Source organism: Oxyura jamaicensis, chromosome 5, assembly GCF_011077185.1.
Source record: "Oxyura jamaicensis isolate SHBP4307 breed ruddy duck chromosome 5, BPBGC_Ojam_1.0, whole genome shotgun sequence".
Taxonomy (NCBI): domain Eukaryota; kingdom Metazoa; phylum Chordata; class Aves; order Anseriformes; family Anatidae; genus Oxyura; species Oxyura jamaicensis.
Genome location: NC_048897.1, coordinates 1,867,228 through 1,890,352, shown reverse-complemented (window position 1 = coordinate 1,890,352; position 23,125 = coordinate 1,867,228). Strand labels below are relative to the sequence as shown.

General features: G+C 44.3%; 1 protein-coding gene across 3 annotated transcripts in view; it reads left to right on the top strand.

The window, feature by feature from the left end:
- Nucleotides 1-23,125, top strand: part of NAV2 (neuron navigator 2) — a 405,213-nt gene that overhangs the window by 59,953 nt on the left and 322,135 nt on the right. The window contains exon 1 of one of the 3 annotated variants that reach the window (XM_035326760.1): nt 22,607-22,642. The exons of the other annotated variants lie outside the window; for them this stretch is intronic. Coding sequence (XP_035182651.1) covers nt 22,622-22,642 — 21 coding nt within the window. The 5' untranslated portion in view covers nt 22,607-22,621. Of the gene's footprint in view, nt 1-22,606; nt 22,643-23,125 lie in introns of those variants that run through there. 3 annotated transcript variants of the gene reach the window in all.

The following is a 23,125-nucleotide window of genomic DNA, read 5'->3' as shown; positions in this document are numbered from 1 at the left end:
TGTATGAAGACATGCACTGTATAAATAAAGCAACGTGGACTTTTCACCATGCCTAACTGGGTGTTTTTTTTTCTTTTCAATTACCTTTTGCTTAGTGGCAGGCAGCAACATCACAGGTAGGTGCTTTTTTGTGTGTCCTCAACATGCCTACCTTGTCAGATCAGCGAGGCTCATGCAGCTGGAATGTCTTCTTTACAAATGAGATTATTTAGTGAGGTAATGACCAAGCGAGGCGAAGCAGAATTTTGTTAGAGCTAAAGAGTTGTTTTCAATTACAGAAGGCAAGTGCCCATTTTGAGAATATTTTAATATTAAACCCAGTAGTGATTATGAAGGTTATTCAATTCAGCAGTAAGTCAACATTGACAGTTGTATCTGAATAAATGGGAAGGAAGTCGGAGATACAGTGTTAGCTGATTATTTTAACTACAAGACAAATGAGAACTAATATTTCCTTTCAGCTATACTATTCACTTCTCTACTGATAGGTACAAATTAAAGTCACTGAATCCCCACCTGCGCCCAAGTGAGCACAACTCCTTGTAACATACTGAAATGCCCAGGTCTAACATTTTCTAGGGCTGTTACTTCTAATGGATGTGCACTCTACATTATTTTCTTCAACAGCGAAGTATTTTTCCATTTGTATAAGACAACTGCATTTTATATGGCTCACTTGTTTCCAAGTCCTAAGTGGAAGAGGAATGATAATAATAATAATACAAAAGTGTCAGTTTTAATCAATATCTTCAGACATTATGGGAACTGAATTCTACCTTGCTGCTAATATATTAGGTATATTCTGCTTTATCTTCTCTCGCAGAATTGATTTGCCACTATTCAGTTCACTTGGCTCTTGTCATGCAAATCGTGGCATTTCTCCCCCATTGACTGCACAAACTGAGATTAGATTTGAAAATCGAGTCTCACTGACCAGCTGCTGTGTATTTTTCATTTGATTTCTGCCTCCTTCACTTCCCAGTCCCGTTCCCTTGTTTTCACCTCCTTGGCTGGTAATGCGCTGATAACGCGGTCCCGGGGGAGGAAGCTGGGGGCACGGCTCGGTGCAGCTGGGGCTGGAGCTGCCGGCCGGCTCCCGCACACCCGTGTGCTAGGACGTGCTGCTCACTTCCAGCCGCTTGTGCTCGTGTCCCTCTCACGTCTGGGGGAAAGTGCAGATGGTTCTGTGCTCGGGGTTTGGTGGGTAGCGAGGTGGGCTAGCCAGCAGAGGGGCTTACTTCGTCTTTGTCTGGGGCCGGGACTTGGGAACGAGCTTGCTTGCTTCCTGACGTGACCTGGCGTGTCAAGGAGATGATTTTAAATTAGGTGTAAATTGAGACAGGGATAGCAGAACATGAAGTAGGTGTCAGAACAGGGCCCTTGCTTTAAGTTTTCTTGTATTGTGACTGCTTCGTCAGGGCACTGATGGCTGCATTAATATAGAGCGTTTGGGGTGCATGGTAGGTGCGATGTTTGGCTAGCAGTGACATCCCGGAAAGGGGCTACAGCAAAAAGAGGGAGCAGGACATAACTCCTGGCTGTGCTGATGAATTCTGCCTTTTTTCCCTGAGCGTTGTTTGATCGCTCACTGTAACAAATGAAGGCTGCAGCACCCTCTGTGTTTCTGCAAGATAGGGAAATACATACTGTTGTTTGAACGGGGTACTGAGGTTTTTGCAGACTGGGGTCAATTTCTTTGTTTTCCGAGGTAGATACAAACACAGCAATGACTCTACAATTCAATACACTTATTTTCAGATAAAATACTGTATGCAAAGGATGGTTTGATTATAGCTAGTCATAGTCGATGTGCTTTGATTGACAAAGCACAGACGATTTGATTGTAGCTATTCATAGCTGCTTGTAACGTTGTTGTTTAACTCAGGAGAAGTGTAATATGTCTTGCACCCATTTTAATGGATGCACAGCAGAATCCAATCAGTTATTTCCCTGTACCTGGCTTCCTGGCACAGAAGGTGTGGTCACAGCTTGGTTTGGTGGCCTTGGTGCAGGAGGGATGTGCAAGAGCTGCTCGAGGAGTTGGGTTCTCAGCTTGGAAACTTCATGGGCATTTGCCTTGGTACTTCACTGTCTTCCACTATTTGCTTTTAGCCTTTAATATTGGTAGGCTCAAAATTCAGCTAATGTTCAAATTACTGTTTTTCAGATTCTTTCATGACGTAGCTATCAACATAACCAATATGTAGGATATGATGAACATTAATTATAGGCATATCTTGAAGATCTTCCCTTCATTAGCAGAAACATCTTTCATGGGAACAGATTGCAGATCTCATACCACATTCATGAAAGACTTCTCTTAGAACACTATTAATCATGGGTTTCTTTGTATATTAAAAGAAAACACACTCAGTACATATGTAGGAAATGCTGTAATTTAGAAGCGTGCGTGTATACATATGTGTATGTATATTTCATATGACGAATAGGCTGGATCTCTGCATAAGTACAAATACAATTCATTCTTTCTGAGGGCGGGACAGCCCAGCCATGCTTTCTGTAGGATGAATAATGCTGTATGTAATACGTTGTTACTGTACACCCGCCTGAGGTGTCTTTAGCTCATTCTTGGATCCCCTTTCAGCAAGCAGGTGCCTGTGGTGCCGAGCACAGAACTAAGAGAATGAAGGCCTCCCTGTGGGTGTGAGCTGCTCAAACCCTTGTGGCTCAGTAGGAAGGGCCCTTCCTGACCCAGGGACTGATGCTCTGCAGCAGCACCTGCAACCACATGGTTTAGAAATCTTAAATCAGGTCAGTTTTAGGCCAGTGTCTGTTCACCCAAAGTTCTGCTCAGGAAGGGGTCTCCCAGTCCAGAGTAGAGGTGAAAGGCGCAGAGGCTGGCACCATCCCCTCACCTCGCCTGGACTCTCTGCTCCTGCACTGACAGCCCAGAAGTTGCTTTTCGCTTAAAGATGCTCATTCAGGTTTCTAGGCAACCGAGCCCATTTTCACTTCCCCCCACTGCGAGATAAGAGCCGACTCCTCATGCGGGGAGGCGAGACCATGATGGATTTCAGCAGCCTTTAATTTGAGCTGGAAATAAAATGTAGCCCTCGAATGGCAGGGCAAGGCAGCTTGAAGAAATGCACGGCATTGGGAGTGATAAGGAGCAAATTGCTGCTGCTGATTAAGCCGTGGCACAACACGGTGCCTGCCTCAGGTGTGCAGCAGCGGGAGCAGCCTGGCTGTGCTCTGAGCTGGGTGTCACGGTGAGGTGAGAGGGGAACGAGGTCTCTCAGTTTGGACTCATCTCAGCTGATGCTGTGGTCAAACAAAGATGACTTTCCTCATTGTCTGCCTGGTTTCATAGCCAAGCCCTGGTTTCTGCCTTGGGCAGCCTCCCTGGGTGCAGGATCTGTGTAAGGGTTTGCTAGTGTCCGCACCACAACGGCACTTCTCGATCTCCTTCCTTTCCTGCTCACTAATGGCAATGGAGAAGCTAAGACCACCTGGCGTGCTACAGCATCTCAGATCGGGCAGCCCAGTGCATGCAGCATCAAGGTGCACTTGAAAAACTAAACAGTTTTGTGCGTGTTTCCTGAAAGGTGGAGCTGAGTGGGGCACGAGAAGACGCACACCTCTGCCGGCAGCACTGGAGCAGTGGCAGGATGGAGGCTTACGTAGCTCGCAGTAGTTGTGTTGGGAAGCAGAGATTTGGCAGCCTCCCTTCCTCAGAGGGTTTTGCAGGCCAAATGGTTAGCGTAATGGATATTGGAGGTGTTAGCAATTTTACTCATGGGAATCCTAAAGGGAATGCAACACTTCACTTTTCTCTGTTTGTAGTGGGTTTACGTGGCAAGGTTTTGGTAGCAGGGGGCCCTAGGGGTGTCTTCTCTGAGACAAATCCAGAAGCTGCCCCATGTTAGATGAGGGCCCCACTGCTGACCAGAGCTGACCCAAAAAGTGATGTTGTTTGTGCCTCTGTGAGAGCATATTTAAGATGGGGGGAAAAAAAAAAAAAAAAAAAAAAGCTGCTACACACAGCAGCTGGGAGAGTGAGGAACAGCCTTGCAGGCGCCAAGGTCAGTGAAGAAGGAGGGGGAGAGGTGCTCCAGGTGCCGGAGCAGAAGTGCCCTGCGGCCTGTGGTGAAGCCCATGGTGAAGCAGGCTGTCCCCCTGCAGCCCATGGAGTACCACGGTGGAGCAGGGTTCCACGCTGCAGCCCGTGGAGGAGATCACGGTGGAGCAGGGGGACCTGCACTGATGGAAGCTGCGGCCTGTGGAGGACCCCTGCCAGAGCAGGCCCCGGGCCGGAGCTGTAGCCTGTGGAGAGGAGCCCATAGAAGAGCAGGGGGTCTGGGGGGAGCTGCTGCCCATGGGGGACCCGTGCTGGAGCAGTTTGCTCCTGGGCAGTGGACCCTGTGGTACGGAGCCCTGTGGGAGTAGCTCTTGAAGAGCTGCTGCCTGTGGGCAGCCCACACAGGATCAGTTTGGGGAGGACAGCATCCTGTGGGATGTGTGAGGGATGAGAGTGACCATGAAGGAGCAGCGGAGACCAAGTGCTATGGACACTGTTACAGAGTCTGTTTGGCCTGTCACAACAATTGTTGAGTGATCTCCCTGTCCTTATCTCAACCCTTGAGCCCTTTGCATCGTATTTTCTCCCCCTTCCCCTTTGAGGAGAGGGAGTGAGAGAGCGGCTGCGGTGGAGCTCGGCCGCCCAGCCGAGTAAAATCACCACACTGTTTTGGACTGCGTTCTGCGTGCTGATGTTTCTCCCTTAATTCCCACCAGTGTGTCGTCCTGAAAACGTCTTTCCAACGTTGTGGTCCTAAATTGAACTAATTGTTGTCTCTCTGTTGGGAAAGTGAAGGAAAACTAGACTGCCATTTACCTAGCAGTTGTCTGTAAGTGAATGAATTGATAATCTCAAACTAGTAGCTGCGTATTGTTTAATGTCCTGCATATTATATAAATCCTTCCCTAGGAGAGAACTATTTTATCCACGCCAACCAATTCACCGCACAGCTGCAGCAGTGACATATACTGCCCTGGTGCTCACGGACGGACCTTTCAAGCACGGTGACCTGCGGGGCAGCTGCGTAGGGCGAGAGGAGAGCAGATGAGCCTCGGCTGCAGGTGCTGGCTGCCCCGGCAGCTTTTGGCTGCGGGTTACAGCCTTCTGGGTCTGGGGCTCCTCTTGTGAGCTGGAAGACAAAGAAGGATGCTGTTAGGCAGAGGGGTTGTGTTGTTCTGTCTGAGCTTGTGTTTGTCCTAGGTTATTGACATATTGGTATTCATTTAATGTCTTAGAGCTTCTAAATTGAGGGCAAAGGGTTAAATGTTATCACAAATTGTAGCTGTGTTCCAGTATTCATCACCCTTCAGAGGGTCCTTCTCCGCCCCCCCTTTTCAGCCGTGCTGCTGTGTGCAATCCCTCTGGCATTATTCCTCTGGATGCCTTTTATTTTAGTTGTCTGGACAGGATGTTCTTCCCTCTAATTAGAAAACTGTATTTTGGATGTCGCCCAAAATATATGGTGTAAATTTATTTTGCCATTGCAAGTAGCAAGACACAGCTGGAAATAATGTTATCCTAGGGTATTTGTAAGTCTTACACTGCTTTGTACCTGCAGTCAAAGGAATCGTAGCTGATATAATTGTTAAATTTAATTTTTATTGACAGGTGTTTTAGCTGTTGTAGCTTTGGGACTGTCAGCTACCTTCGCTTTTTGTATATCTGTGTATATACATGTTTTTGAGGAAGAGGTTAGAGAGATTAATTGTCTTTCTGTGCTGTGTTGCTGGTGGATTTGGTAAAACATCCGTAGGAGTGTAGGTGATCTTGTTAATGAAGCTGTTGTTTTTACCCCTGTCCTGGGTTTTAATGTGAACCGATCTTAGTTTTTGAAGCTAAGGCAAGCTACATTGCCCCCACCCCCCCACCCCCCCCCATCAGTTAATATTTCATTATGCCTCAATTTTTTAAAACATTTTCTTGTTTTGGCCTTAACCACTGCCTTATTTTAATAAAACTTGAAAGGTACTTCCTATGTAACTTAGCTTTTCAAAGACTGTATTTAATAACTGAGTGAAAAGCACTGAATCAGATACAGTAATTGTATTTAAGTAAGGTCTTAAAAATAAGATTCTCTTGTTAGCAGAGATGGAGAAGCCTACTAGTCTATGAATTTTCACAGCGGGAAAGCAAATAGAATTAGGAAATGGGATTGCACAGTCAAACTAGTAAACAAAATTGGGTGATTAAACTCTATGTGTGGGAATTGCTTCCTACTGACCTGCTCCCTGGCTAAGTTTTTCATATCAGTATGGAACTGGAAAAAAGTAACGTAGAGGGGATTTTACATGGTATGGTATTTTAAATGATAACAATTGGCATGCAGGATCAAACTCTATAAATAAATAATATTTCTTCTCTTTTAATACCGTTACCGGTATTTTCAGCACTTTGCATGAACTTGAAGCTGTGTGCCTGGTGGCAATTGGCGTAACTTTCAGGTGCGTGTTTCAGATGGGTGGATTTACCTGCTTATATTTACGCCTCCAGTTATGTACACTAAATCATTATGGTGACTGAACTCCTGTGTTCTAGTACTATTTTATTAATCTTACAGTAAGGATGCATGAAGTATGACTTACCGAGAAACAAAACTTAACAGATAGCCCTCATGTCTTGAGCCTGGAGTTGCTGCCAGGTGCCAGCTGGAGATGCTCCACCAAATGCAACATTTGCAGAGAAAGATGGGCCGCTGGGTCTTGTGGCAAGTATGTGGAGAGAAGGATGAAAAATCCATTCGTAACTTCATGACAGAATGTGTTGATTTCTGAGAACTGTGGAGTTGTGTTGAACCTGTTTGGCTGCAGTAAGATTCTGACAAAACCCAGGCGCAAGCCTGCAAGGGTCCCGGGTTCCTGCCTGCACCTGTACCTGGCAGCTTCTCCGATTCCTGACGCTCATGTTTCAGCAGCTTCTGGAGCTTCAATTTCTTAGGTGCAAAATAAGCTAGTTGTCACATGTGAGACTTTGCAGAGTCCACATGAACAGCATCATGCAGGACTTCATGGAAGCCACAGCTCCGTTGACTTCTATAGGAATATGGGAGGTTTGTATTTTTGCTCCTAATTGAACAAGCTGGAATATCTGTGCTACACACTTCTAGGAAATGTTACTGTTTTCTGCCAGCCTAACGGGCATATACAGGGAAGGTAAAAACTGCTTGTTCTTCTTTCAGTTTCCCTTTCCCAAAAAAAGATACTGCTCTCCTAGTGCTTCTGTCTTGTCTTGTTAACTTCAGAGTAGGGTAAGTTACTGTGACATTTTTACAGCAGTACATGTGCAGGCATTTTGCTTCATCACGTGTGTGTGTATGTAAAAAGTACCAATTTAATGTCATTTAATACTTTGTGGGTGTATATAAAAACCACTGACAGGCTGATATTGCAGTGACACCCAGATAGAATAGGGTGCACTGGTGATGTGATCGTAGCCCCTTTCATAGGCTGAGATGCCATTTGGGGCAGTGGAGTGCACTACTGAGTTTGATAGGCTGCTCTGTTTTAGCAGGATTGCAAACTGTATTCATATTTTTAAAAGCTATTTCTGTTACTTTCTTCCACTATTACCTTGTATCAGGACCTTTTCCTTCTCCTCTGTCTCAGATACTAAATGATGTAAATTGGTGGGAATATATCAATATCCTAGAATTGCTTCTTTACTTCCCTCTTCAAATAGATGGACTGGAATAGTGCTAAGACAGGGTTTCTTAAGTTTTACTCCCCTAAGTCTTTTTTTCTCTCCAGGAGAGGTAAATATACACTGGTGCTTTGCAATTTGAGAACTCAGACCTGCTTCTCAAAGCTTTGCCTGAAGGTAGGCACCAAGTACAATTGTCCTAGATGCAGAATGCTTGCTGCTGCTGCTGACAAGATTGACAACATGATTTGTGCAAATTATCCATTTTTAGTTACAGTTACAAACACCATCGTGGTGAAAAAAAAATTTATGCTGTGCTTCTTTCATGTTGGATTCACATCACATTCACAAGAGCCCAATCTCAAAGACAGTGACCTGAAAATGAGAGGATAGAAGTCAGTACTTCTTCCTACCATTTTATTAGTGTTGGGAAAATTTTGCTCTCAGCATCTATTATGCTTCAATTTTCCCTGGCTTTATTAGGGAGGGGTGATAATTTAAGGCTTTGTTTCTTCCGACAAAAAGCTGGGCTATGTTCTCTGGTAACATGATGCAAATGTCCTTTTTTTTTTTTTTTTTTTTTCCTTTCTTTTTCTGGGCAGAGGAAAGCCAGGGGGTTGGTAACACAAGGCATTCAGCAAGGACTGCAAATCCTATCTGCACACAATGATAAAACATATCCCTAAATATGTAAATTAGCCCTCTCAGGCTCTAAGCTAATTTTCATGTGTATAGTGGAAACAAAAAACATAATAAGGAAAGATGTAGCTGTTTAACCAGATTATCTTTAAAAAGTGACACAGATAGATGCTGGCTAATAGCCAGATTCTGGTGAAAAGTCTGCCTTACAAAGCACATTAAGGCCTTTCGCTCTCAGAACTGCACCCTTCTTTGTAGTCTTGAAAGACAAAGGGTTTAATTGTGTTTTGTTATTCTGCGATAAACTGTGCTGCCTGATTTAGCCACCCTGCTCTTCAAATGCCTCTAGGGGCCGTTTGGCTGCTTGAATAGGAGCTCTACGAGGAGTTACAGGTCAGGACCTCTGCTTAGTCCTATTGACAAAAGTTAAGACTGACTGCTCCTTTTTGGCCAGAAATCCCTCCTCATTTCCTATTAATGAATGCATTTCTACACATTGCAAATTTAAAAGGGAGCTAGGAATTCACCTTAGCTATGGGCTTTGTTGACTGAGAAGATCACTTAGTAATTTTCAGTTATGAGGCCATGACAACTTGTAACGTGTAGGTATACCTCCCCTGCTGCCGTGGGAGGTGATGGAGGGATGCTCTCTATGGACTAGCTGGGGGAAGGATGCCTGCTCCTTGTTTTAGCACCTTCCATTTATGGCTAAATCTTCATACTCCAAAGTGGCCCTGGGGAAGCGGTTCCTATCCGGCCTCCAGCAGCTGCTTGTGTGCTGCTAACACGGCACTACGGTTTGGGACCAGCTTTCCTCTGCCTCGGTTCCCTTCTTGCACTGGCTTTGCTGTACTGAATGAGCAGGCTCACTTCGCTGGTAACCCAATATGTGCACAGCCTTACACGTGCTGTGTGCTACTGAAGTATAACGTACTTAAATCGTACTGGCATTAATGGGCTACTTTCCTTCTTTCCTCCAATTTTTTCCTCCAATGGCCTTCTTTCCTCCAATTTTTTCCAGGGGATGAGGAGAACAATATTGAGCTATAACATTCCTGGTTGCACAAAACTGGGGGGAAATGTGTGGGAGGGGGGAAAGCTCCATTTCACATTTTATTGACGTTTATTCATTACACTTTTCAACAAAATCACTGCCTTACCCAATTCGTTTGCTATTCTGATAGCTGGAAATGTACTTCCTATGCTCTGTTTGCTCAGATGATTGTTAGTTGGTTTGGTGGTCTTATGTCCTGCGTGTTTGTGGACAGGGTTCTGTAGGATCGGGCTTCAGTTTCTCTATAAAACCATGATGAAATGTGCCTGTATGTATGGTACATGTGGTCTATGCTAGCTCTAGAAGTTGGATACAGGTCCCTGCAATCGTACCTGTGTTACACGTGTATAAACCCGCTTGGTAGCTCTGCACCGCTCCGCGACGTCTCGTGCAGTTGGTGCACAAATTGGGCATGGCCAGTTTGGGTATCGTGCAGTACTGCAGGCACTTTGTGCTACTGGCATGCCAAAATGACAAACCTGATGAAATCGAAGAGGGAATTAAACGAAACTCTCAGTTATCTGAAATACCTGTATTTTGCTGATTTTGACTTGAGCATCCTTATGTTTCTTTCTGTACTTCCATATCAAATTGACCTCATTTTAGATGTATTTTTCTAACTTTATTAAACTTTTCAACTGAAAGTGCGGTAAAAATGCTTGAAGAGTGTGCATCTGTAGCAATGTAAAACTATTATTAATGCTAACAAGTACACAGAATACTTGAAATGCCTGTTACGTTTTTCAGATTCTTCACTGTCTGTAAATTCTGCTGCTTTTCAGTGTCCATAATATCTCCTTTATGAAGTAGGTCCTGCTTGATTCTAATCATTTCTGTAGACCATAAATTAATGACTTAATACTGCATTAAAAAAAGTCTAAGCTATTAATGTGCATGCACATTACCTACATCTATAACCTGGAAAGTGTAATTCTTTCAGCATTAGCTAGGCTCTGCTTATAGACTTGCTTAAAAATAGAAAAATTAATGTACTGGAACAATTTTGAAAGGCCCATAAATAATGAGCTGAGGACCAAAAGCTTGAAACATAGCTCAGGTTACGTTAATTATGATTAATTACTCTGAGAGGTTTGTTAGAAGCCCCTTAGCAACTGTGAACCGTAATTATTGCCCATCAGTGCAAGCACATCAGTGGAGACTACAGCCAATATGTCTGCTCATGGCTGAAGGTTTTATCCTCACAACTTTTGTTGTCATTTGTCTTAGATACAATACACCTAGGTGTAGTTCCTGGCGATAGTGTGACACGGCTTAAAAACTCTAATGTCAAATCTTTCATACTTGACCACATGAAGTAAGTCTGGCCATGCCTTAAATGCCATGGACCTGCATGGTGCTGGTGGAGGAAGGCAGCCCAAAGACCCAGTTCAGCCTGGTGACGTTTCAGTCTGATGGCTTGTCTTTTTCTTTGACATAAAGGCTGAAAGTAGTGTTTTAAGGTAGTTTGTGTGCATCTTCTGGGTGCACGTGGTTTAACAGGATCCCGAAACTGTGACCTCCAGGGACAGCTGCAGAATATCAAAATTCAGACCGGGCTCCCGTGATCACGGATCTTAAGGGTGGTCTTGAATACAAGGAGAGAACGGATGATTGGGTTTTCCTGGTTTGAGTTTGGATCTTGGCTTCTGGCATGGTGCTCAGGAGCGTAGGCTCCTTGCAGATGAGCTCATCTTTGCAGACTTCTCTTCCCTCAGCTGCACTGCCCTCCTGCTAGCAAAAGGCAAGGCACTCTGCCAGTGATGGTCGTGAAGTAATACAAGGAAAAAGATTCAGAGCTGTCATTCACTGCATGAGTAGCACTAGCGGCAGTCCACGTGAATGAAGTGCAAGAGGTGTTTGTTTTTTTTTCCTTTTACACTGCTATTGTTTAATCTCCATGTTCACCAGGGAGTTGTTCCCATTTAACTACATCGATTCTTGTAAACCAGTTGAGTCAACTGCTCCGAAACTGTTAATCGTTAAGACCTCTCTTGCCTCTATGCCTCTTTGCATTACTGAAGAAATAATAAGGAGACTTCAGGAAACTGAAGAGAAGGAAGATTAGATTGCGTGTAAGTAAGCCGCATTGGTGCAGGAACTGCGGAGTGTTTAAATGCTAAATTGCAGCTGAAGAGCAGACGACTGGAGCCTTAAAAGCCGCTGACACTAAAAAACGTAATTTCGGTATTAAAAACGTTCAGCTGCAGCTGAAAACAGTCCTGGTGTGAGATGATGATAGACCATCTTCTTCGCATGGCCACGCATGGCATCGGGGAGCCCATGGGAGGTTGGGCTGGGAGCACGGCCCCGTGAGAGCTATGGTGGGGCGAGGGGAGTGTGGCAGGTGAAGGCAGGCCGCCCATCTCCTGTACCGGTGTTACTGCTGAGCTCTTTGTGGTGGGAACCTACGGCTTAAGGTGCAGCTCGGGGAGTAGTGTTACTGTAATTGGTTTTGAAATGCTGATATTGCATAGTTTGCACAGGCAAGACGGCTATAAATCATCCCTAGGGTGAAATGCTATAAACCCTCGTTTCCACAAAAAAAAAAAAAAAAAAAAAAAAAAAAAGGCATGACCATTATTATATCTCGTTCTATTAAAGCTTCTATTTAGGAGCCTGTTACCAAGAAAGTAAATAAGATGTCAAATGGCCTAACGTCAGACGATGCAATAGTGCAGTTTTAGCACGTCTCAGCCTGCCGTGTGCACCGACGGTGAAGCTCCATCCGGAGCTCATGAGCATTGCACATCTCTCAGAAAGGAGCTAGAGGGAGTAAAGAAAAGCTGAAGCGAATAATCAAAGATGTGGGAAGTCCCTGCAAGGGAAAATTGGTGAAGGCCGGGATGCTTATGTTTGAAATGGAGGAGATGAGAAGCTCTGGTAAAGATATATGAGGCACATAATCTGACAGAGAAAGTAAGCTTAGTTACTCTGGTTCTCTGTCACACAGCACAGATCCAGAGAAGGACACAGTGAAATGAAAAGGCAGTATCTTCAAAACAAAGAAAGGAAGGAAGTTCATTTTTCACAGCGAGCTACGAGGTTTGAGAAATTCATTGTTAAGCTCAGAAAATAAAGCTTTAAACGGTAACCTGTCCTGGGAGGTTCTTCCATCAGGCATGTTGCTCTGGATATTTCTGAATGGCCATTCAGTTCTATGTTAGACACTGGCTGCTTCTTTCTGGGTCTGGATACAGGGACTTCAGCCCCTTTTTCTGTCTAGAAAGGTGGGATAAACTGTAAGGTATAAGAAAGATGTAAAATACCACAAAGCACTTGCACGTTCTTTTCATTGGGGCATCTACCACAGCCTTTTTTAGGCTGATGTTAAATCACTGGTGAAGGTAGTAAATCTGATGATGAAAAGTGCCTAAAATAGAGTTCAGAAAATTATCAAACTAAAAATTGTTTATTTCTGTCTTAGGAATATCCTACTGTAGATTTTTTTTGACACAATGGGGAAAAAGCTAAAAACAATGACGTGAAAATAAAATCAGAGAATGTGACTGCACAGATAAGAATAAATGAATGAAATCTTGAACTTCTCAAAAACATTACGAAGTACACGTTTGCTGCAGACTGCTAGTTTGTTGTCAGGAATGACATGCCTGGATATTAAAGCTCCCCCTCCATCCATTGGTGAGGTGAGAGGGAAAAGAAGTTTGCATTTCAGCTTGGTGGTGTGTTTGAAATGAAGACTTAGTTTGGTCTAAGTCACCGTGCGGAGGTGGTGGTTCATTTCTCCACTGCTATTTGAGCAGTGCGTCAGGACTGTGTGTTTTCCTCTGAGCCTGCAATATACCTGTCACTGCGCTGCTTGATGCACTGCCGTACGATCGGAATTGCTATTTGTGTAGTCAGGTATCCGTCTCGTGTAGAGTTTGGTCATAGCTGTCACGGTGGTGTGAGCAATATTTCATTATATTGCTTAATGTGCTCAGTTTTCTCGGCCGGATTGAATTCTGGATGAGGTATACAGCCTAGCTCAGAAGGGAAGGAGATGCTCTCCGCCGCAGCGGGTGTGCGTTTGGTTAGGAGGTGGCCCAGGAACTGTTCCTTGGTGACGGAGGCGAAATTCTTCTTGTTCACAAGTGAGGTAGGCTGCCACCACTCATTAGCATTGTGAGGACTAATGAGCTAGTATTCGTAAGATGCTTTGACATCTACCAGATAAAAAGTACCTCATAAAAGAAGCAGGGCACAAAAACAAGCATGTTTTTTTTGTTGTTGTTGCTGAGAAATGATGGCTGAGAAGCAGGATATTCCATTTTCAACATTGACCTTTTGAGCTTTTGTTCCCATGAAAACAGGTGGGTAGATTGAACTGACTCGGGAGCCAATCTTCTTCCCAATGGAAATAACGTGGAACGTCTCATTTTTGCTCCTGCCAGTGGGTTTGCTCTTACACGACGGTTTCGTTCCGATGCCTTCGTGCTCTGCACGTAATTCCCACCAACGCTCATGGGACTTAACTGGGCACGTCCCTCGGGAGCCGGCGTACATCTGCATTCCCCCACAGCACCCAACTCCGTGCAGCTACAGCCGTGTTGCCACGGGGACCCGGGGTGACGGCTGTTGTGCTGTGCTCCTCGGGGTTCTGATGACAGTCATTGTCCCAACGGGGCCGCGCTGCTAGCAGAAACGTGAGAATAAATGAACAGGTACTACATAAAAATCCATTCTCATTAGCGGTAATTAACCGTGCTCTATAGGTTTCTAATGGGAAAAAGCCATTTTGATATGTAAATGTCTTGTACTCGCTGAATGTATATGAGCAGATCGGATGCAAAGGAAGATGCGTCCTCCAAAAGGAGTTTGCAAAAACCTCCCCACTTTGCCGCAGTCCTTTCTGCTTACACTTGACTCCCCAGTCCCAGTGCAGGAAGTGTTTCCCTTGGGCTGAGTTTGAGACATTGAAAAAAGAATATGTTCCTTCTGGTGAGATTGACTGAAAGACTAGCAATAAATAAAAATCAAGGACCTCTCATTTTTGAGCCATAAATGCCCATACATACGTTTGCAGTCTTTCTCTGCTACTCAGATATCATAGAAACAGGAATTTAAGTGTAAAAATCCCAGAACATCACAAGATTCATTACAGAAAGCTCAGTTAATGGGTGTTTGATGATTCCTCCTGCAGGAAGTTCCCTTACACGTAAGCAATATCGTTTAGTTTGTCCTGATCTTTTTTTCTTGCTGCGTTTTTGGGCATCTAATTGATGTGGTATTGCAATTTTGGAGCTTTTCAGTCCCTAGGTCACTTATTTTTGGTGGTTTTTTTGTCATGGCAGAGAACTTGTAGTCACCTGTAACTGAAGCCCGTGCTATGAATTTATTTCCAAAAGCTGTTGTGCACAAGGGGCTGGGATTTAATTACCTGTTGAAAGCTTGCACCCAAAGATTTGAGGAGGCAGCCGAAACCACCTGGCAACTGCTGTATATAGTTGCAAACTGAATGTAATTGTTAGGGCTAAACAATACCCGAGAGATCCTTCGGAAGGAAAACAAATAAAGGAATGACCCCTTTACCTTGTAAGGATTTAACTTGGCATACAGGACATCCCTTCAAGTCAGTTCTCAGTGAATACCAGGATATTTTTTATTTGTGCAGCACCAGCTTTTGAAACACAGTTTCAGAGATGTAGAGATGCCAGAAGCGTTGTCATGGGGCAGGTGGCCCTGCGTTGCTGTGCCTGCAGCTTGGGGTTAGAGGAAACTGGGCAGAACTTGAGCAATGTACGTTATTCTGTCCTGGCTTTGGTTGGGAATTTGACAGATCAGCTGGGCGGTAAGGCAGTCCTCGCTCGTCATAGTATTCGGATAATCAGGTGGTTTAATTTATTCCACGTTGTGCCTCACTGCTTCGGTTCAGGGCTGTTTTATAGAAGTGGGCTGGCTTCTAGTGGGTACAAGTCACAGCAGCACTGTAGCTCGTGCTTCATTGCATGTGCAGAAGTTGCCACCAAGATCCCTGCCACTAAGATCCCTGTGTGTCAGACGTGCTCAGCGCTACGGACCACAGCCCTGAAACTCACAGACCGGGGCACTCAGGACTCGAGTGGCGTGAGCCAGAGTAGTGCAGTGGTGGTCAGCGATGGGACCATCAGATCCCTGCTCCGATCTCGCCCGTTGTTTAATTCATGAGCAGCACTACTGAACGGGGAGAGAAGCAGTTAAGCTTTTCTGTCCCAGTCACCATTTAATGTTGAGTGATCAGTTCATTTATGAAATCTATACTCATCTGACAGGCTAAAACAATAACCAGATCGCTGTCACATCTGCTCATCTCAGCAGTATTTCCTTCTGGCTGCTCAGCTTCCACTTTATAATGTTTGTTAAATGTTTTGACACGGCTTTGTGGCTAGTATACCGCACGGAAGTCCCGGGTGACCTCCTACCCAGGCAGTATGTACACCCGATGTTTGCTTTGGTTTCAAGATGAAATAAGGTCATGGACATCATTTGGTGCGTTAAGAAGCAACCAGAAATGTTGCCACAAAAAGAAGATTGTGACTGCTAACTGGAGCCAGGAATCTTACAAGTGTATGAAAGAGTCATACTTGCCCAGTTCTTTTTCCTTGCGTTTTGTGTTCCTGTTCAGCTCAAGGTGAAAAAGTGTCTGTACAATCATCATCACTGTACCCTTCATTGCTGTTAAGAGTATTTTTAGTTACTTTATGTGAGTAGCACTATTGGAGATACTCATTTACATAGGAGCTGGTAACACCTTCGCTGTCATCATGACAATAGAAAAACAAGTGTGAATTCTAGACCGGATTTAGACCTTGATATTGGAGGTATGTACACGCACGGTGACCCCTTGAACAAGAAAATAGTGCTGAGTTCTGTTCATACAATGCAAACCACCAGTGTCTTGAATCAGTGAAATGCATCCGTTCAATTTTTTGAAAAAAGTCTATAACCACTTAATTGTTTGGTTTAACCTTTGCTTCAACTCATTTTATTTTTTTTTAATTTTAAATGCCTGCATTTAAATTAGCCAAATAGTCCTTTTTTTTTTTTTTTTTAATACACATTTATATTTTTCCTTGCCTGCGAATGGTCTGATTACAAACTGAGCTCTGTCAGTGGCGCTGCCACAGTCACCTGCAGGGACAGTGAACCTACAGATCCCACGAAGCCGGGGTCACGGGCATGCAGGACGTGCCGAAACCTGCCTGCTGTATGTGCACTTGCCACTTGGCTCACCAGCGTGTTGTTAGTCTGTGCTGGCTGGCAGTCAGTATATTTTTAGCTGAATCACTGGTTATCTGTCTTGTTTGAGACGAGGCAGTAAAAATCTACTTTCTCTATCTATAAAGTTTCAGTCAATGCTAGAAATGACCTGTTAGTCGTGGTTTTTTTTCTTTGTCATGTATGTTTTATATTTTGCTTACCAAAAGGAATAAATAAAGTTGGCTTGATTACGGTACGTTAATAACTTCAGCGTGCAAAAGTACTGAATAGTAGAAAAGCTGTAACAAAAACCAACACCTAGAAGCTGAAGCCACGTGATGTAAATGGAAAAGGCAGAATATTTTCAGAAGTAAAGGCAGCAGACCTTACAAAAGTCAGTCAAAACTTGCAGCTTCTCTTAGTGCTTTTAATTGAATGCCTGGATGGTTTTGTGGGATTTAGCTTTAATCAATTGCAAGTTATTGGTCTCAGCTTGAAACTTAATGACCGACATTAGAGATGGAAAACAGATGTGCCAGCGATTCCTTCTGTCCTTTAGCTCCATGAAGCCCGCTCTCCTCCTTTTGATGTTATGCCCCATACTGAGGTGTCCCGGTGTGTTTTTGAACTTGAGGCTTATGCTCACTTCTGTGGACCTGCTTTTTTCTTTCTTTCTTTTGTCCCCTTCTTTTAGAAATCCCCACTTTCAGCATTTGCCACTTGCTGGCTTCTCGTTCCTAAATAACGAAGGGAAAGTTGGCGAGCCGAGCCTGGTCCTGCTCGGGATGGGGAGCAGCTGCTCGCAGAAGGCTCTCACTCAGGTGCTGGATCACACAGACAGTGTTTGCTATGTGCTTATGAAATGGGAAATACTTGGTGCCATCTGTGTAAAAATACAAAATACCATCGTATAGTAAAGCCTGTGAAAACAAGCAAGGTACCTAAGCTACAAAAGTTTAGGCCAAAATCCAATGGGTGAAGATGCTGACATCTTATGGGGTGTAACTGCTTGCAGCTGGTGATGCACTTAGTAATTTGCAGCCTAGCTCGTGTTTATTAGGCTGGGGTGTTTTGGGTTCTGTGTGTGAGGTGGTTTTTTTTTTCTCACAAAGCACATTTCTGTGATGTAGCAACTTCCTGATACCTGTAACGGAGTTAAGCAGCTCTTAACGTCTAAAACAAAGGAGTTTCATCAGTCGGTAAGACTGCCTTAAATATTTGTGGCAGATGATTGACAGCACTGTCAAATCTGATCCCCGAGTACAACCTGGAGCTTACAGAAGAAAATGAGGGCTCTTTATAGCCGAGGAGCGATCCTCTTCAATCACAGGTAGGGTCCCCGCGGCAGCAGTGCTGCCTGCTTACATGGTGCCCTCAGCAGCTTCACTTGCTGAACAAGAAGCCATGGCAGTGACAAATGTGACCGCTTTCCTCCTCACCGGCACCTCTGCAAAACACTCGACTCATCTTTTACACCAAACCAGCGTGCTGGCAGCTTAAAATGTGAGCACCTTTGGCAAAGTCAGAGGTGAAGAGGCAGGACTCAGAGGGAATCCCCAGCTGGGTGCACTCAGACAGAGCACCTGGTGGGCGAGGCCTGGGGGGTTCCATGTTGCCATACAAGAAATCACTTCTTTGGTGTTTTAGAAGCAATTAAACTTCCGTATAATGCTTCCTAAGCAGAGCTGTTTGCACTTTGGAGCCAAATCTGGCTGTTTAGCAGTTGCCTGTGAGTAGCTGAAAATCTGTAGGTGGCAGCTTTAATAAGTCAGCATTTTATGAGCTATTACAGTTCAGCTTTATTGAGCAATTTTAAATACCTGCTTGGCATTTTGTTTTGGCACCAAAATGTGTATCTAATGAGCAGATCTAAAACAGAACACAGAAAAAAAAGTACACCTTTGTCCTGATGTCCAGAATCAATCATGGGACACACAAGACAGTCTCCTTTACTGAGGAAGGATAACTAATTCATATTTGAAAGGAAAAAAAGATATATATATATATTTAAAATAATGACTGGTTAGGCATTTTGGGACTAAACACGTACTTTTTTTAAAAAACGGATTAAATAATTTAAAAATGCCAAATACCAGTGAATAGTTTTAGATTTAAGATCTAAATGGCTCCTCAGTGCCAAAGAGATTTTATTTGTATATAAAAAAGGAAATGAAGTGCAATGTGCGCTCATCAAACACTACCATGAAAACAGGAAGAACTATAAAGCTCGTGAGATGCACAGAATAACTGTTGGTACTAATTTTCTCATGTCTAATGAGATACAAGGCTTCCTCTAACAAGTTCATTGTTGGCCGCGTTTGCACACGCATGTAGGAATTGATGGGGGTACTCAGAGCTGCACGGTATATTGCAGGGAATATCAAGCAGGCGTGATTAAAGTTCCTCTAGGAGCTTCGTAGCTCTAATGTTTTCACTTCTGCGCGTAATTTCTTGACATTAGCACTGACTAATGTACATTTTCCACAACTATCTGTGGCTAGAGGTTTGTATCAATCGTTAGCTGTAATTGGAAGCAATATGCTCAGTAAACCCTGTGTTATAAGTGCTGGAATGGTTTATAATGTTTTAAAATGTTTTACTGATTTAAAATTATTAAATTCTATTGCCAGAGGAGAGAGAGATTTCTTTCGTTGTAGCATCTGATTTCAGTAAATGTGGAGCTGAGCACCTCATCCTTTGCCAAGGGAGTACCTTGAATTTTCAGGGATTTAAAGGGACCATGCAGTGCTTAGGATGCTGAGAATATTTCAGAATGTGGTACATAGGAAAAAGTACTTAGTGGAAATCCACAAAATACCCGGTGTTAGTAACTTAGATCTGGTTTGATGGTTTTGAACAGCAGCTAAGCCTCCTTCTGCAGCAGTCAGAACTGAAGAGTCTGTCAGAATGGTTTCACTCGCATTGCTTGGCCATGGGGAATAGCAAAATAGCTTTTAAAATTTGTTAGTTTTCCTGATGAAATGCATATACGCACCTATCGATATCTTGGGTATTCTTTTTTGAGCATCAGGCTATTCTTTTTTGAGCATCATAATAGGTGGCAGCCATACCTACTGCATTTCCAAGTGGCTGCAGAATCAAGCCCTGATGCGATCCAGCTGGGGTCGGCTGCAATAACGAGCTGGGTTGGGGGAGGAAAAAAGGGCTGAGCAGGACGGGGAGCATGCTCCTCAAGGCTGGCATCGAGGTATGGATTTATGGATCCAGTGGAAAAATAGAAGGTACTAAAAAATGCCTTGCGTGTCAGGAGAGGGACTTTATGGGAGGGAAAAACCCCAAGCTTTCCGTTTTTACAAGTCACAAATTGTGTTGAGTGTGGTGGTGGCTTTCGGCGTTGCCTGCTGGGCAGCGCTTGCCGCCTGCTCTTTGGGTGGGTGGCAAAGAGCACGAGGAAGGGGCTCAGGTGCAAAGCTGTGCTGTGTGTGCCCACCTCTGGGGGGAGAGAGAAGGCAGAGGGCTGGGAGTTACTGCTCTGGTTAAAAATGAACAAGTTTCCTTACCAAGTCTTGTTGAGATAAAATGCTGTGGAGAGAGCAAACAGAGCCTCATTCTTCTTTTTATTTATTTTTTTAAATATACTGGCATAAAATGTCCAGGGGAATGTGCATGTTTCTATGGTTACAGGATTGTGCCCGCTTGCGGGCCATAAGGCTGATGATAAATGATGCTGGTGATGCTGTGCTACACCTCAAACGCCCACGGGCAGCGGGACCCTTCCTGTGCTGAGGAAACCCTCGAAGCCGCAAACCGGGGGGCACATTTGGAGCTCCCCGCTATGTTAAGCAGGAGCTTTTTAGAAAGAGTAGTAATGACTAGCAAAAATAGTCAAATGCAGAAAGCTACTAAATACGTTCTTTCCTAAGATGTCCCCTTTGCAGTAGCTAAATGGGAAGTTGGAGATCGCTAGCAGCATATGTGAAATGAAGAAAACTACGTAGGAAAAAATGATGAAAATTTGATCAAAACCTTGGTGTCTGGACAGTGGCCTGGTGCCAATGGCCACAGAGGGTTTGGGTACTCACTGGGTCTAGGTAGCAGAAATGCAAAGACCCCAGTGTTGTGTCTGTAAGTGTGCCACCCTGCACAGCGTGTCTGGGGTGAACGGGAATCCATCATCAGCACCAAGCCTCCCTGGAAGTGCTTTCATGGCTTCCTCCTGCAAAGGACACCGTTACATGAAAGGCACCAAGCGTTGCCGAGAACATGTGCAAACCAGGGAGCCCGGAAGATGTACAGCTGGGTGTTTGCTTTGTAAAGATACAGCTGGGTGCTTTTTGTAGCCCAGAAGATGTACAGCTGGGTGTTTCCTTGGTAGGCAATTCACATCCTCCATAAGAACAGGAGGAGCAGGGGAAGAAATTACCTGTGAAAAGCAACCTGACGACAGAACTCTGCCCTGTTGTATCATTAATTTCCTGCACTGATAACAGAACTTGATTTTACAACTAAAATATGGGTTTAAACAAACTGTATGAATTCTGTCTGGCATTTTATTTCCTTAGAAATAGCTGGTTACGCTTAAAATTCCTTATTACCCCATGTAATATTGAAGATATGCAGAAAATGCAGGTGGTTATGCCCACTGAAGATGAATCCCTTGCAAGGCTGGGTCAAGGGTAGGAATTACAATTTTTCTGGAAATGGGAAATGCTGCTCTTCCCCAGAATGAAATATTACAGGGTTACAGTGTTGACACAGAGAGCTGACATGATGCTGCTGAGGTTGATTGGATTATAAAGGGATTAAGCAGTAATGGGATTGGAAGATACTTCTTGAATGAAAAGACAGCTGTAGAGGATTTTGAAAGGAAGGTTTATAGGGTTGAGGCAGTTCAGCCTTGCGGTCGTAGCCCTGCGTTGAATCAGTTGGCAGCATGGAGGTTGGGCTCTCTTGGGAAGAAGCTCCTCCAGGCTGAGGTAGCGCACACACAGAATCGGGATCTGACCCCTTAATTCAGGGGCTTTGCATCGACTTTAACAGAAACATCTTCAGGTAAACAATAATAACAAAGATACAAAGCTCTATGAGGTTGTGTTTTCTAAGCAAGGGTGATAACAATGTCAAATGTACCGTAAGGTGTTGGCAAAGGTCTGTGTTAACGATGCGCTATCCTCTTTTTGCCTACATCATTGGTGACGTGTAGTATTACAAAACATGTTAATCTCTGCTGCTAGACCATGATTAAAAGGAATAACAGAGGACTGAATAACAAAACACAGCCACTGTGTGCGTGCTTTTTCTCTACAGAGAGATTTGTGTGGAGCAGAAACATCCTTGAAAGTCAGACATAAAACTCCCTGTAACCTTACCCTGTATTTGCGGTAATCCCGAAGGCGTTTGACTCTTTGCAATTTTAAGGAAAAAGGAGAAAATGGTGCAGGAGCTAGGTTATAAGGGATTAGGAAAGCTGATGATTTCCAAACACTGTTCAGGTGGCGGGATGCAGCAGAAATGACTGGCTTTTTGACTCTAGGGGTAGACACCTTTTGAACAGCGTAAAGCAGCTGAGGAAATGTGTAAGATGATGCATCGTAGCCCAGGAAGAAGGGAAATGCAGCTTGTAACAGACCTTGTGAAGGGAAATACTCGTCCCTTTAAGTGGGTATATTCTGTGCCTTGCGAAGGTCAGCTTTATGGATGGCAGGACAAAAAGAAGGTATCACTGAATAGGCCACCTCTTTAAGCCTCCGAGTCCATTGAACCTCCGAGTCCATTGAAAACCTGAACCCCTTTGCGGGTATGCGGGTGCATGCCTTCATTTCTGTTAGCAGCCGTTAACTTTGCTTGTTCCTTCATATTTGCTTCTTCTGAGCATCGTTTATCTTTCATGGCTTGAGTTAAGGGGCTAATGGCATTGCTGGTTTGTGCTGTGAGCTTAGCAGAGAGTAAGATACCACGTGTGGCCTTGTCCAGGGAGGCAGACACTTGATCTGGAAGGAACTCGTCACTGCCAGTTTTCCTCTAGCAACCAACGATGCGAGCTTCAGTTTTTCAAGTCATTTATCGCATTCAGCTGGAATCATAGCTTGAAATCCTGTGTGATTTTGCCAGTGGGGATGAGATACCAGCTCTCCAAGGTTAGTGCTCATTTTAAACTTGCTGCAGACACGATCAGTGTTTGGTACCGAATAGAAGATTACGTTAGAATGGGAGAAGTGCTCGTCTTCTGCATTAGTTGGAGGCAGTGTTAACCGATTTAGCCTTGTATAAGGACAGCTTTGCTGAACGGGCGTCAGTATTGCTAGGATAGTCCATCCCGGACTTGGCTATGTTTCTGATCTCAGCGACACGCTGTAGGGATGAGTACCCTAGCTGGAATGTGGTGTTTGAAATGTCAGCTGGGTTTTCAGCTGTACTGGTTTTGAACTTTCCGAGCTCTCCCCCTGCTGTGTTATAAGAAGGTGCTCGTTGCTCCTGGGCGCTGTACGCAGGCGGCTGCGTCAGATCTCGTTGTGCCCTTCTTTGTACTCCGCTTAGCAGAAAAAGTTCAGTCTTCCAGAGACAGCGTTTTTGAAAATCAACCGTTACAGATACAATGCTGAGATAAGTGCCAGAAAAAT